Genomic DNA, 12,829 nt, shown 5'->3' with positions numbered 1-12,829 from the left:
ACTGGAATAAACAGTTTAAGATGTTTGGATATTTAAACTTCTTTCGTTCCGCGGAGTAAGCTGAGACCATCTGTAGTCTCTTCTTTGTTAAGATATTAAGGTAAGCCCTGACCATGCATTCAGGCAACACCTCCTCCAGTAGAAAGATACAAACTGGATTCCTGTATTTTATACAATGAGTGAGGACAGGGTTTTTGTTCCACATACTAAACGTATTGTGTTTGCCCTTAGCAGACTAGCAAGTACTGATGGATGTTTCCGACAGCCCTGAGCAACACCCCTGCTCTCCCGAGGAGGAGGACCAGCAGCTCTCAGACGACGAAATCCTGAAAGAGAGTGGCTCAGATCGGGAACTGGACGGAGAGGGTCATGGCAACATTCTGGAGGAAGAGGAAGAGGAGGATGCGGCCAGGGGACTGAGTCAGGGCGAAGAGGAGAACCACTCAGATGAAGAGGACCATTTAAGTGAAACCAAGTCTCAGGACTCTGACAATAATGAGCAGAGCAGGGAGCTGAAGAGCTCCCCATGTCACAAGGAGGAGGAGGAAGACCGGACAATTGATCTTGGAGACGAAGCATCCTCTGTCACTCGGGAACTGGATGAGCATGAATTGGACTACGATGAGGAGGTTCCCGAGGAGCCAAGTGCTGCTGTTCCAGAGGATGAGGCAGAGAAGGCGGGGGGTGAGGATGACGAGGAGGAGGAGAAGGGAGACGATGCACCCGAGGACGAGAAGAAATCCAACAGTAAAAGCGACGATGAAAAGGATGGCCAGGATCCCCTCAAAGAGAAGAAGAAAGAGGAAGATGATGGAGAAATTGATGATGGCGAGATTGATGTAAGTTTGAGTTATCCTTAGGGGAGGGAATTCAGCAACGCCTGTGTGGGGTGGGGAAATGTGGTGTTCTGCCCTTGGATTCAGAATTAGCTGGCTCTTAGGCTGTCGTGCCCTGAACATCTGTCATATTTGATGTGAATATCTACAGTAGCTTTTTTTGGGCCTAATTTATGGCCTCTAACGACTGTAGGCTCTCAAACTGTCCATCACTGCCCATTCCTCACGAGCTCCGGTTATGCCCCAGCATATAAATGAGATGCATGTTTCTGAAAAGGAAGGCCTGCTGTGTACATAACTGTGACTTCAGTTGCTGTGTACTCTGGAAAAACCTGTTGTGCACAACATCTGTAAAGATGTCTCAAGTTAAACTTGGTCCTGATCAGTGCACAGGGTCTCCAGAGCTTCAGATTTCTACCTTTGCTCGCAAAGGACTTTTGGGTAATGCTAGCACCTAGTTAGCCAGCTAGGCGCTTACAAGCTATGCCATCACTCGTACATTGTTAACCGACCAGGCTATAATGGCTCCTGCGGATGGGATATCCGGCATGTGTGGCAAACCCACGTGCTTAAAATAGATTGTATTGTTTGTATTGCAATAGTGCCTTAAAACCCTCGTCATGGATCAGGACTCCATTGTGCTAGGCACTGTACAAACAACATAACAAAAAGAGCTGACAATAAAAGTAAGTTGTTGTCTGCCGCTTTGGTGATGCGCACTTCCTGTGGTGACTGATCTGAGTTTATACTCAGAAAGGCAAAGTGACCGATCCCATTAGGAATTGTGGTCAATAGCGCTTACTTAGTACTTTGTGCCCAGATTGCTGTATAGCAGCACTCTTCAGTCACCGTGTGTAATATTAGTGCCATTTTACAGGTGGAGGAGAATGAATTGGTGGTGAAATGACTTTCTCAATACCACAGATCAGGGCCTAGAACCCTTCCTATGGGCTCCCAGTCTTGTATTTAGACCACACTTCACTCTGACTATTGGGAGTGTAAGACAGTATTTAAAATATAAAAGCCGGGTGGTTAGCATTAATTCCTCTATGTCAGAGACCCAAGTGCAATTTCTTGGCTCTGTTTCTTGTTCCCCATGCAAGAGGTGCAACTGGGCAGGGAAAGTTTGTCACTGCAGCACCACTCGATAATCAAGCAAGGAAGCAATGGGTTTGGAAAGGAGTCATTTCTAGTCGTACTCAGCCAAAGAAGATTACCCAAACCTGAGAGCTAGGAGGTTAGGGTAGAAAAGTAGGATGTTCTCCGCTGACGATTAAAGGAGAGGAAGTTAATTGGAGGAGACATACAAAATAATAGTCTGTCATTTCAATTTGTTTTTCAGTTGGGCTGCAGCTGGCAGTGACATTTTTTGAAAAAGAGGTTCATATCGGAATGGAAACTGTAGTAGACCAGCATTAGCTGAAGTTAGCATAGAACGCAAATTATGCATTGATGTCTGGCTGAACTACCCCATTGTGATAAAATGTTCAGGAAACTTGGGTGAATGACAGAGGATTTAGCTTATTAGGGCTTCTTCAAAAAGACCTCAAGTCCTTTTTTAATCAAGTAGAAGTATGTTCTAAATCTTGTAGGAAGAATACAGTAACAAAAATGATCTTTCCTGCATTGACCACCTGTCTTTGTTTGTTTTGATCAGTTGAATGGCTCAATTCTTAGCCCAAAGGTCTGAACAAAACTGCTCACACCCCAATCAGCAATCCTCTGACAAATATCTTGAATTTTCTTTATCGGGTTAATCACGTGGTGCTTTGGCTAACTCAGTGGTCAGGATCACATGTTTCCTCTTATGTTGTGCTCATTGTGGAAGGTGATCTGATAAAATACATTATATATTTTCAAACGACTCAAATGTTCTGACTCAGTTTCACTCCAGGTTAAACCAGGGATGGGCAAAATACAGCCCGCGGGCCGGATCCGGCCCGTCTAACATTTCTGTCCAGCCCGCCAGGCTCTTTGGCTGCCCCCTCGTGATCTCCGGACCGCTAAAAGTCCTGCGGCGTAGCGGGGCGCTCAGGCAGGCTGCCTGCCTGCCGTGACCCCACGCCACTCCCGGAAGCAGACGGCTGCTGCTGGCATGTCTCTGCGCGCCCCTGGCGGAAACCGGCCAATGGGAACTGCGGGGGTGGTGCTTGCGGACGCGGGCAGCGCACAGAGACTCACTGCCCCCCTCCCCCCAAGGGGCGCGCAGAGATGTGCCAGCAGCAGCCAGCCGCAGCCACTTCTGGGAGCGGCATGGGGCTATGGCAGGCAGGCAGCCTGCCTGAGCCCTGCTGTGCCGCCGGCCGGGAGCCGCCTGTGGTAAGCGCCTCCCGGCCAGAGCCTGCACCTCACACCCCCTCCTGCACCCCAATCCCCTGCCCCGGGTCAGAACACCCTCCTGCACCCCAATCCCCTGCCCCGGGTCAGAACCCCCTCCTGCACCCCAATCCCCTGCCCCAGCCCAGAGCCGCCTCCTGAACCAAACTCCCTCCCAGAGCCCACACCCCTCACCCTCTCCTGCACCCCAACACTCTGCACCAGCCCAGAGCTCCCTCCTGCACCCAAGCTCCCGCCTAGACCCCCTCCATTAATGTAGTAGAAATGTGCGGCCTGTGACGACTTACCAACATTCGTGGAGTGGCCTCCTGCAAAAATTATTGCCCACCCCTGGGTTAGACATTTCTGTGTTCTTTATTACCTGAAACTCTTGTGGTGGGAGAACCCAAGCAATTAAATTTACTGGATCCCTAAAATCATTTCAGAATAACTTTTAACATGTATCTTGATACAATACTAAAGCGTTCCTCCCGATTGCTAGGGATTCCTGGGAACGCTGTCCACACTAATATGCAAGGTGAATTTGCACTCTGAATGGCTTTCATATATTAGCTTATAATGGGGATCCCAGCTGTCTGATTCTCGTTAGACCACACAGAATTAAATATTCTCTCTTTTGTTCAAGCACTAGGTTTGCAAAGATTTCGCAGAGTTGTATTGAAAGGAGCTGCGTTAAGCTGGCTATTCCATTCACATGATGTTGAATGCAAGACCCATCTTTTTGGGGTGGAGGGGGATGTTAATTTGTCTGCAGTTTATGCTGTTTGCAGACATTTTTAGCTTGATGGGGAAGAAAAGCTAGCACAAGATTTAAACACATACACCATTTGCAGGCATTTTTTAAAAGGAGCTCTGGCCTGAGAGAATCTCGAAAGGAATAGAGTGAAAGAGATATTAAACAATGGGTCCCTGGAGAGCTGGGTTATCCAGAGCCAAGTGGACATTTCTCCTGGTTTCCAGCTGTTACGTTGCTAAAAATACATAAAACGCTTTCCTCATGTAACTTTTCCATGGATGTAATCACTGTAGTTGCTACAGGGATGTCATGCTTGCCAGTGAGAGGGAAGGTGTCCACAAGACACTCTCTCTATTAAGATGTGTTCCACAGTATGGCAATATTTGCATTTCTTTGAGGTAGAGAAGCTGGGAGAGGCGAGGTAAGGTTCCAACACCTTTTTGGGTGCATCTACACTGCAGCTGGGCATGTGCTTCCCAGAATGAGGAGACAGACACACACTAGCTCTGCTTCAGCTACCATGCTAAACATAGCAGTGTAGCCAGGGGTCACGTGGGCAACAGCTTCGGCTTGTTGCTGGAGAACGTACCCAGGATGTCCAGACGGGTTAGTGGGCAGGTGGCTAGCCTGAGCCACTGCCCGTGCAACTGCTGGCTACGCTGCTATTTTTAGCATGCAACCTCGAGGAGAGCTAGCACATGTCCATCTGCCCAAGCTGGGGAGCACGCTCCCAGCTGCCTAGTAGACATACCCTGAGTCTGAACAGCTGTCATTCGTGCCCCTAGTGCCTTTGATGTCACTTGTCACATGCATTTTTTCTCTCCACTGAACCCCTTTTAAAAAAAACCTCCCTTTGACCTGACAAATCCAAGTGGCTAAAAGCTTCTTCCGGAAGGGTTTCCTTTGGGAACAAAAGCAAAGGGCCTGCTCTGTGAAGCTACACTTGTTTTATTCTGTGGATAGACATTTCTTTTCATAAATCATATTTGGATGTCTAATCTTCCAGGATGACTAATCTTGAAGGTAACTTGGAGAGCTTCTACGCACTTCATCTTCCTAAGGTTCTCCATGTGCTGCATCATGGCTCTCAATTTATGCTGAGTTCCATTATAAGCCACGCTGCTTTATGACTCGACGCTGAACTCCTGAGCAGTGTTAAAAAATAAAAGGGTAGGAATGGTGGAGAAGGGAGTGTGATTTAACTGCTGCAACAGGGGACTATGAAAACAACAGACTTAACTTCCTCCCTGAAAGGCTGTTCATGAGATTCTGTCACTACACACGATAAAGAGGCATATTCAAATGAGTGTTATAACACAGCAATTGTCCTCCAGAACTTAATATGTAGGTTCCCAACATCTGTATCAGCTCTCCTCATCAGTCACTCTTTCGGGCTGGTCTGTATACAAGAGTCACAGCATTGTAATTAAACATGCATTTTTAAATTGATAAACTAAAGGAGGGACTCAAGATAAATCAGTATGATACAGTTCAGTTGATTTCAGAGTGTCCACTTGGGTTTGTCCCAGTTTAACTAAAACAATTTAAAAACATGGAAAATGGGTGCAACTTAGTACCTAGACAAGGCTTCAGATTCTAAGAAGCTCTTGATGCTTGCAGGATTTCCAGTCTTCCCTGGAACACTAGAATTAATACCCTCCCTACCCTTTCTTAGGCATAGGAAGGTCCATAGTGCGTACTTTGTGTTATGTTCCCAGTTGCCCCGGGACACACATTCCCAGTAACTTTGGAGTTGCTGGCTTTGATTTTACTGTGAAAGAGTCTGTGGTTTTCATGATGACTTGACTCTCTTAAGCATCTGTCCTTCTGTGCCTTGCAGGATGATGATCTGGAGGAGGGAGAAGTTAAAGATCCCAGTGATAGGAAAGTGAGGCCGCGTCCCACCTGCCGATTCTTCATGAAAGGTAACAATATACTGCAGCAGAGGGAGTGAATCGAGCTCTCTGTGGCTTCTCTTGTTCAGTTGTGCAAGTGTTAGTCTACCAATCCCATGAGGCATGCTGTCCCAGACAGCACTCAGATCACCTTTCTTTTCCATGGTGGCCAAGTGCTGATTTTACACAGGGCCAACATGCAAAATATGTAACAATTGTTCTGTCTTAAGTGCAGAATGCCTCAAATAAAGGATGACTTACTGCACTTTGAAATAAAAATCTCTTCAGAGGTCCTCTTAATAATCAAATATTGCTTCAAATGTTTTAAAAATACTACATTGTACAAATTAGAGATGGAAAATACTCATTCGTTCTTGTCTAGTTCATGCCCTGCCAGGGCAGAATTGTTCCCTGCAGCCCAATATCCAGGTTACTTCTATAAATCCCAAACAATAGGATTCCGCTTCTTCCTTTGAGAGACATTTATTGAAATATCTTTTATTGAAGACAAGGCTAGAAATAATGTTGCATTTCCCTGTAAATGTTAACTTGGTGTGTCATGTTCCTTTCCTCTCAGCTCCACCAACACAGATCTGCTCGGTATTGCATTTGATGAATAGTGTCTGCCTTTTTTACCAAGCAATGCGTTGCATGTAAATGTGCTGTTCTGAAATGCAGAACATTTTTAGAAACTGTCCATAAAGAGTTCCCAAGAGGCACAGTGTTAAAGGCAGACGTAGCATCAGGGCTGATTGATTAGGTGAGGAATGGTAGTGTCCCTTTTAGCACAGAACACTGGATTCAGACTGAGTAGGCTACTAGTGTAGTCTAGGAAGCGAAACTTTTCCCCTCAGTATAGAAAATCAAAAATGTGAGACCTATTGAAGTCTGATACAATATAATCTGGATTAATGAAGTTTTAGGTCTTTATGGTCTTCATGATAACAGATCATAAAGACAGAGTCCTCACTGAAGGTGATGACACTAAATGCCGGTGGAGGGATTACTGTGACAATCTGTATGCCTCATCAGAGCCACTTAAAATACAGGACCGCGGAAAGGAGAGTGTGGAGCGGGAGCCATTAATCCTGCAACAGGAAGTGGTGCGTGCTATTATATATATATTAAAAAAAAAAAGCCTGGTAAAACACTGGGGCCAGATAACATATCAGCAGAATTGTTAAAAGTGATTGATGACCACATATTGATGTAATGTCGAAAATTTGTAGTGATGTATGGATGATTAGAAACTGACCAGATGACTGGACGAATGAAATCCTTCTTCCTGTATCAGAGAAAGGAGACATAACAAAGTGTAGTAACAATCCTATTATCTCCCTATTGTCGCACATGAGCGAAATGATAGAAACAGAAACCACCATAACAAGCCGGTTTCAGAGAGGGAAGAGGCACATGTGATCAGATCACAAGCATCACATATAAAATGATAGGGATAGGGTCTAAATTAGATGGTGTCTAAATTCCCACTCAAGAAAGAGATCTTGGAGTCATTGTGAATAGTTCTCTGAAAACATCCACTCAATGTGCAGTGGCAGTCAAAAAAGCTAACAGTGGCCTGGTCCCCACTAAGCCCCCACTTCAGACTAAGGTACGCAAATTCAGCTACGTTAATAACGTAGCTGAATTCGAAGTACCTTAGTCCGAACTTACCGCGGGTCCAGACGCGGCAGGCAGGCTCCCCCGTCGATGCCGCGTTCCTCTCGCCGAGCTGGAGTACCGGCGTCGACGGCGAGCACTTCCGGGATCGATCCCAGAACATCGATTGCCTGCCGCCGGACCCTCCGGTAAGTGTAGACGTACCCAGTGTTGGGAATCATTAAGAAAGGGATAGATAATAAAACAGAAAATATCATATTGCCTCTATATAAATCCATGGTACGCTCACATCTTGAATACTGCGTGCAGATGTGGTCGCCCCATCTCAAAAAAGATATATTAGAATTGGAAAAGGTTCAGAAAAGGGCAACAAAAAGGAGCAGCTTCCTTATGAGGAGCGATTAATAAGACTGGGACTTTTCAGCTTGGAAAATAGACCACTAAGGGGAGATATGATAGAGGTCTATAAAATCATGACTGGTGTGGAGAAAGTAAATAAGGAAATGTTACCTCCTCTCATACCACAATAAGTAGGGGTCACCAAATGAAATTAATACGCAGCAGGTTTAAAACAAAAGGAAATATTTTTTAATACAATGCACAGTCTGTGGAACTCTTTGCCAGAAGACGTTGTGAAGGCCAAGATATAACAGGATTCAAAAAGAACTAGATAAGTTCATGGAGGATAGGTCCATCAATGGCTATTAGCCAGGATGGCAGGAATGGTGTCCCTAGCCTCTGTTTGCCAGAAGCTGGGACTGGATGACATGGGATGGATCACTTGATGATTCCCTGTTCTGTTCATTCCCTCTGGGGCACCTGGCATTGGCCGCTGTCGGAAGACACGATACAGGGCTAGATGGACCTTTGGTCTGACCAAGTATGGCCGTTCTTATGTTCTTATCCATTATATCATTAAAAAATGCAAGGAGTTTAATCACCTATTGATCATGTGTTTCATTGACTACTCAAAAGCGTTGATACTTTCTGACATGACTGTCTTTGGAGGATACTGGCAGACATGGGGATTCCAAAACATCTCAATGAACTCATTGCAAGTCTCCACTGTCAATAACAGACCACAGTGCGAACAGCAGCAGGTGGTAGCGACTGGTTTTCCACAGGGTGAGACAAGGGCGTATTCTGTCCCCAAGCCATGCCCTGGAAGGTTTTGACAAAAGTGGAAGGAGCTGGGATTTCATTAGCAGACACCTATTAACCAGTCTGAGATAGCTGATGACACAATGCTCTTTGCTACAGCCACTGAGGGAAAGCAACAGATGTCGGAGTCTGTTGTACTATGGACTATCCCTGAATGAAGTGAAAATGAAATGCATGCACATTGACATGATTAACAAAAACAGACTACCCGGACAGTACGATTACATCAAGTTGTAGAGGCAGTCGAGTAATTATCTGGGCTCATACATACCAACCAAGGAGCCTGTTCCAAAGAAATCAGAACATGACTAGGAATGGCTCATCAAGTAATGGCCTCCCTTACAAAAGTTTGGAAACACTGTGGCATCTCAACATGTACAAAGGTTCGATTGGTGAACAGCTTAATTTTTTCCATAGTGACTTATGGATGTGAATTGTGGGAAACTAATGCTGCTGACAAGAAGAAAATTCAAGCCTTTGAGATGTGGTGCTGTCAAAACCTCGTGCATATCTCCTGGATGGGAAAATTAAGACACATGCATATGTTAGAAATATTATTGGAGACGAGCAGACCCTGCTGTCGGAAATCAATAGGCACAAACTTATGCACGTTGGTCCCATCAGGCACAGAAATGGAACTAACCTCAAAAGTGGCAAGTCATCGTAGTAGAGGACGACCAGCGAGTAGATGGATAAATAATTTGTGGCAGATCAATTGGAGGTCAGCCGCTGAGTGTTCAAAGCTAGCTAGAGATCGAAGGCGTCCAAAAATTCTGCTACAATGTCTCCAATATTCAGACATGGTTAAATGGATTTTACTTACTTAGGTCTTTATGGACTGGGATTAAAGAGGAGTGCTATTGAGTGAAAAACCATATTTTTAAGAAACAAATTTTCTTGCCTTTGTTACACACAACACCTGAGATTAGTAAAACAAAGGTTTAAAAACTAACTTGTTTGTGCTTTCTGCTTGCTTTTTGCATTTCCTCCATCTTGACCATTGGAAATAAACTAACCAGTTTCACTTTCAAGGTCTCATATGCTAGCACATTGTTGCAAAGACTGCGGAGAATGTTTAAAAACTAAAATCTGTTTCCATGGAATTTCTTCAAAAGATGTGGAGACTTGGTTTTGTAAAGCCTTGTTTATAACAGAATTTAATATGAACCATATTAGACTGAGTTCCTTCAACTTCCCCTTAAAGTTGCGTTCACCCAAATGCTTTTGTTTTAGTAGAGATGGTAAATGAAATAAACTAACTAAAATAAAGCTAGAAAGGGCGGAGTGGGAAGACTTGCTTTCACTGCTATGTTGAACAAAGAATACACAGGGATTTGTTTGGGATTTTTCCAAGAGCTGAGCATTAAGTGTAGCTCACCTGTGTTGTTGAATGGCTTCCTGTGTCTAATTGTTTGTTTCCTGTCATGAGTTTGGTAGTGTTATCGCAGGAAGGGGTGTGTTCCTCTGTTTGAACCAGGTGAGTTTTCCCTGGGTGGGGTTGTTTGTCCTTCATTTTTAGTGTTGTTTAATCAGATTACATCCCAATGCATCACAGAATTATTGTCATCACCAGGCCCTTATCTCAGTGTGTGAAAATTCAGTTTGAATTACGTCAAGCTCTTTTGCCAAAGATACATTCCTTTGATTTCAGCTTTGTTTGGGTGACCTTGATTTCCTCTCTGTCTTCCCCGGTACAGGAGATCTATAGAAATATTGCTGTCTAGGAGCCAAGCTAAAAGCATCATTGTGGGACCTCCGATGCTCCAATTCTAGTCTCTGGTCTCTCTCAGGAATTAATTGCAAAGTGTCATGTCGTGTGGCCACATCAGTCCATTTTGATAAATATAACTGATTCTGTGAAATAATGTGTGTTTATACCCATCCTAGTGGAACACGTAATTCGTAGCCATTCGACCACGTGCACAAGAGCCTCTTACTTGCCAGAGTAACTCTTGCACTTGACATATTTCAATAAGAAATAAAAAATGGTCTGTGTAGATTCTTATTAATGGTCCCAACATTCAACTTTCAAATCCTTTATACATTTACTGGAAATTAGGGCTGTCGATTAATCACAGTTAACTCACTCAATTAACTCAAAAAAATTAATTGCGATTAAAAAAATTAATCATGATTAATCGCAGTTTTAATTGCACTGTTAAACAATAGAATACCAATTTAAATTTATTAAATATTTTGGATGTTTTTCTACTTTTTTATATATATTGTATTCTGTGTTGTAATCGAAATCAAAGTGTATATTTTTATTACAAATATTTGCACTGTAAAAATGATAAAAGAAATTGTATTTTTCAATTCACCTCATACAAGTACTGTAGTACAGGGGTCGGCAACGTTCGGCACACAGCTTGCCAGGGTAAGCACCCTGGAGGGCCGGGCCAGTTTATTTACCTGCTGACGCGGCAGGTTCGGCCGATCGCGGCCCCCACTTGCCGCGGTTCGCCGTCCCGGGCCAATGGGGGCGGCGGGAAGCCACGGCCAGCACATCGCTCGGCCCGTGCCGCTTCCCGCTGCCCCCATTGGCCCGGGACGGCGAACTGGGGCGAGTGGGGGCCGCGATCGGCCGAACCTGACGCGTCAGCAGGTAAATAAACTGGCCTGGCCCGCTAGGGTGCTTACCCTGGCGAGCCGCGTGCCGAACATTGCCGACCCCTGCTGTAGTACAATCTCTTTGTCGTGAAAGTGTACCTTACAAATGTAGATATATTTTTTTGTTACATAACTGCACTCAAAAACAAAACAATGTAAAACTTCAGAGCCTACAAGTCCACTCAGTCCTACTTCTTGTTCAGCCAGTCGTTAAGACAAACAAGTTTGTTTACATTTACAGGAGATAATGCTGCCCGCTTCTTGTTTACAGTGTCACCTGAAAGTGAGAACAGATGTTCACATGGCACTTAGCCGGCAATGCAAGGTATTTACGTGCCAAATATGCTAAACATTCGTATGCCCCTTTGTCCTTTGGCCACCATTCTAGAGGACATGTTTCCATGCTGATGACGCTTGTTTAAAAAAAAATGTGTTAATTAAATTTGTGACTAAACTGCTTGGGGGGAGAATTGTACATCCCCTGCTCTATTTTACCCGCATTCTGCCATATATTTCATTTTATAGCAGTCTCAGATGATGATCCAGAACATGTTGTTCGTTTTAAGAACACTTTCACTGCAGATTTGCCAAAACACAAAGAAGGTACCAATATGAGATTTCTAAAGATAGCTACAGCACTCAACCCAAGGTTTAAGAATCTGAAGTGCCTTCCAAAATCTGAGAGGGACAAGGTAGGGAGCATGCTTCCAGAAGTCTTAAAAGAGCAACACTCCGCTCCAGAAACTACAGAACCCGAATCACCAAAAAGGAAAATCAACCTTCTGCTGGTGGCATCTGACTCAGATAATGAACATGAACATGCATCAGTCCGCTCTGCTTTGGACTGTTATCAAGCAGAACCCGTCATTAGCATGGATGCATATCCCCCGGAATGGTGCCTGAAGTATGAAGGGACATGTGAATCTTTAGCACATCTGGCACATAAATATCTTGTGATGCCGGCTACAACAGTGCCATGAGAACGCCTGTTCTCACTTTCAGGTGACGTAAACAAGAAGTGGGCAGCATTATCTCCTGCAAATGTAAACAAACTTGTTTGTCTGAGCGATCGGTTGAACAAAAAGTAGGACTGGGTGAACTTGCAGGCTCTACAATTTTACACTGTTTTATTTTTGAATGCAGTTTCTTTTGTACATAATTCTACATTTGTAAGTTCAACTTTCATGCTAAAGAAATTGCACTACTTGTGTTAGGTTAATTGAAAAATACTATTTCTTTTGTTTTTTTACAGTGCAAATACTTGTAATCAAAAATAAATATAAAGTGAGCACTGTACACTTTGTATTTTGTGTTGTAATTGAAATCAGTATATTTGAAAATGTAGAAAACATCCAAAATATTTAAATAAATGGTATTCTATTATTGTTTAACAGTGCGATTAATCACAATTTTTTAAATCGCTTGACAGCCCTACTGGAAATATACTATCCTTTCTTAATGAGTGAAGTCAGTTTTATAAAGTTCCTGAAGGGGGCACACTAACCCTCTTAGAAAACATGAAAGTACCAAATGCCTCAGGTTAACTTACTCAGTGTTATCTTTGATCGCATATAAAAGCTCACAGTTAACTTAGTGTCTTGGCAATGGACAGCCTTGGAGACTGAATGCCCCTTTAG

At 43.9% G+C, this 12,829-nt stretch overlaps 1 protein-coding gene across 4 annotated transcripts in view; it reads left to right on the top strand.

The window, feature by feature from the left end:
- Positions 1-240: 240 nt before the first annotated feature.
- ZC3H18 (zinc finger CCCH-type containing 18) overlaps positions 241-12,829 on the top strand; it is a 52,616-nt gene continuing 40,027 nt past the window's right edge. For all 4 annotated transcript variants that reach the window (XM_065416408.1, XM_065416407.1, XM_065416406.1 and 1 more), the window contains exons 1-2: positions 241-839; positions 5,750-5,834. In XM_065416408.1, coding sequence (XP_065272480.1) covers positions 249-839; positions 5,750-5,834 — 676 coding nt within the window. In that variant the 5' untranslated portion in view covers positions 241-248. The remainder of the gene's footprint in view (positions 840-5,749; positions 5,835-12,829) is intronic.

Source organism: Emys orbicularis, chromosome 14 (assembly GCF_028017835.1).
Source record: "Emys orbicularis isolate rEmyOrb1 chromosome 14, rEmyOrb1.hap1, whole genome shotgun sequence".
Taxonomy (NCBI): Eukaryota; Metazoa; Chordata; order Testudines; family Emydidae; genus Emys; species Emys orbicularis.
Note: the sequence above shows the minus strand (reverse complement) of the source record. Positions and strands in the feature narration are given on the sequence as shown.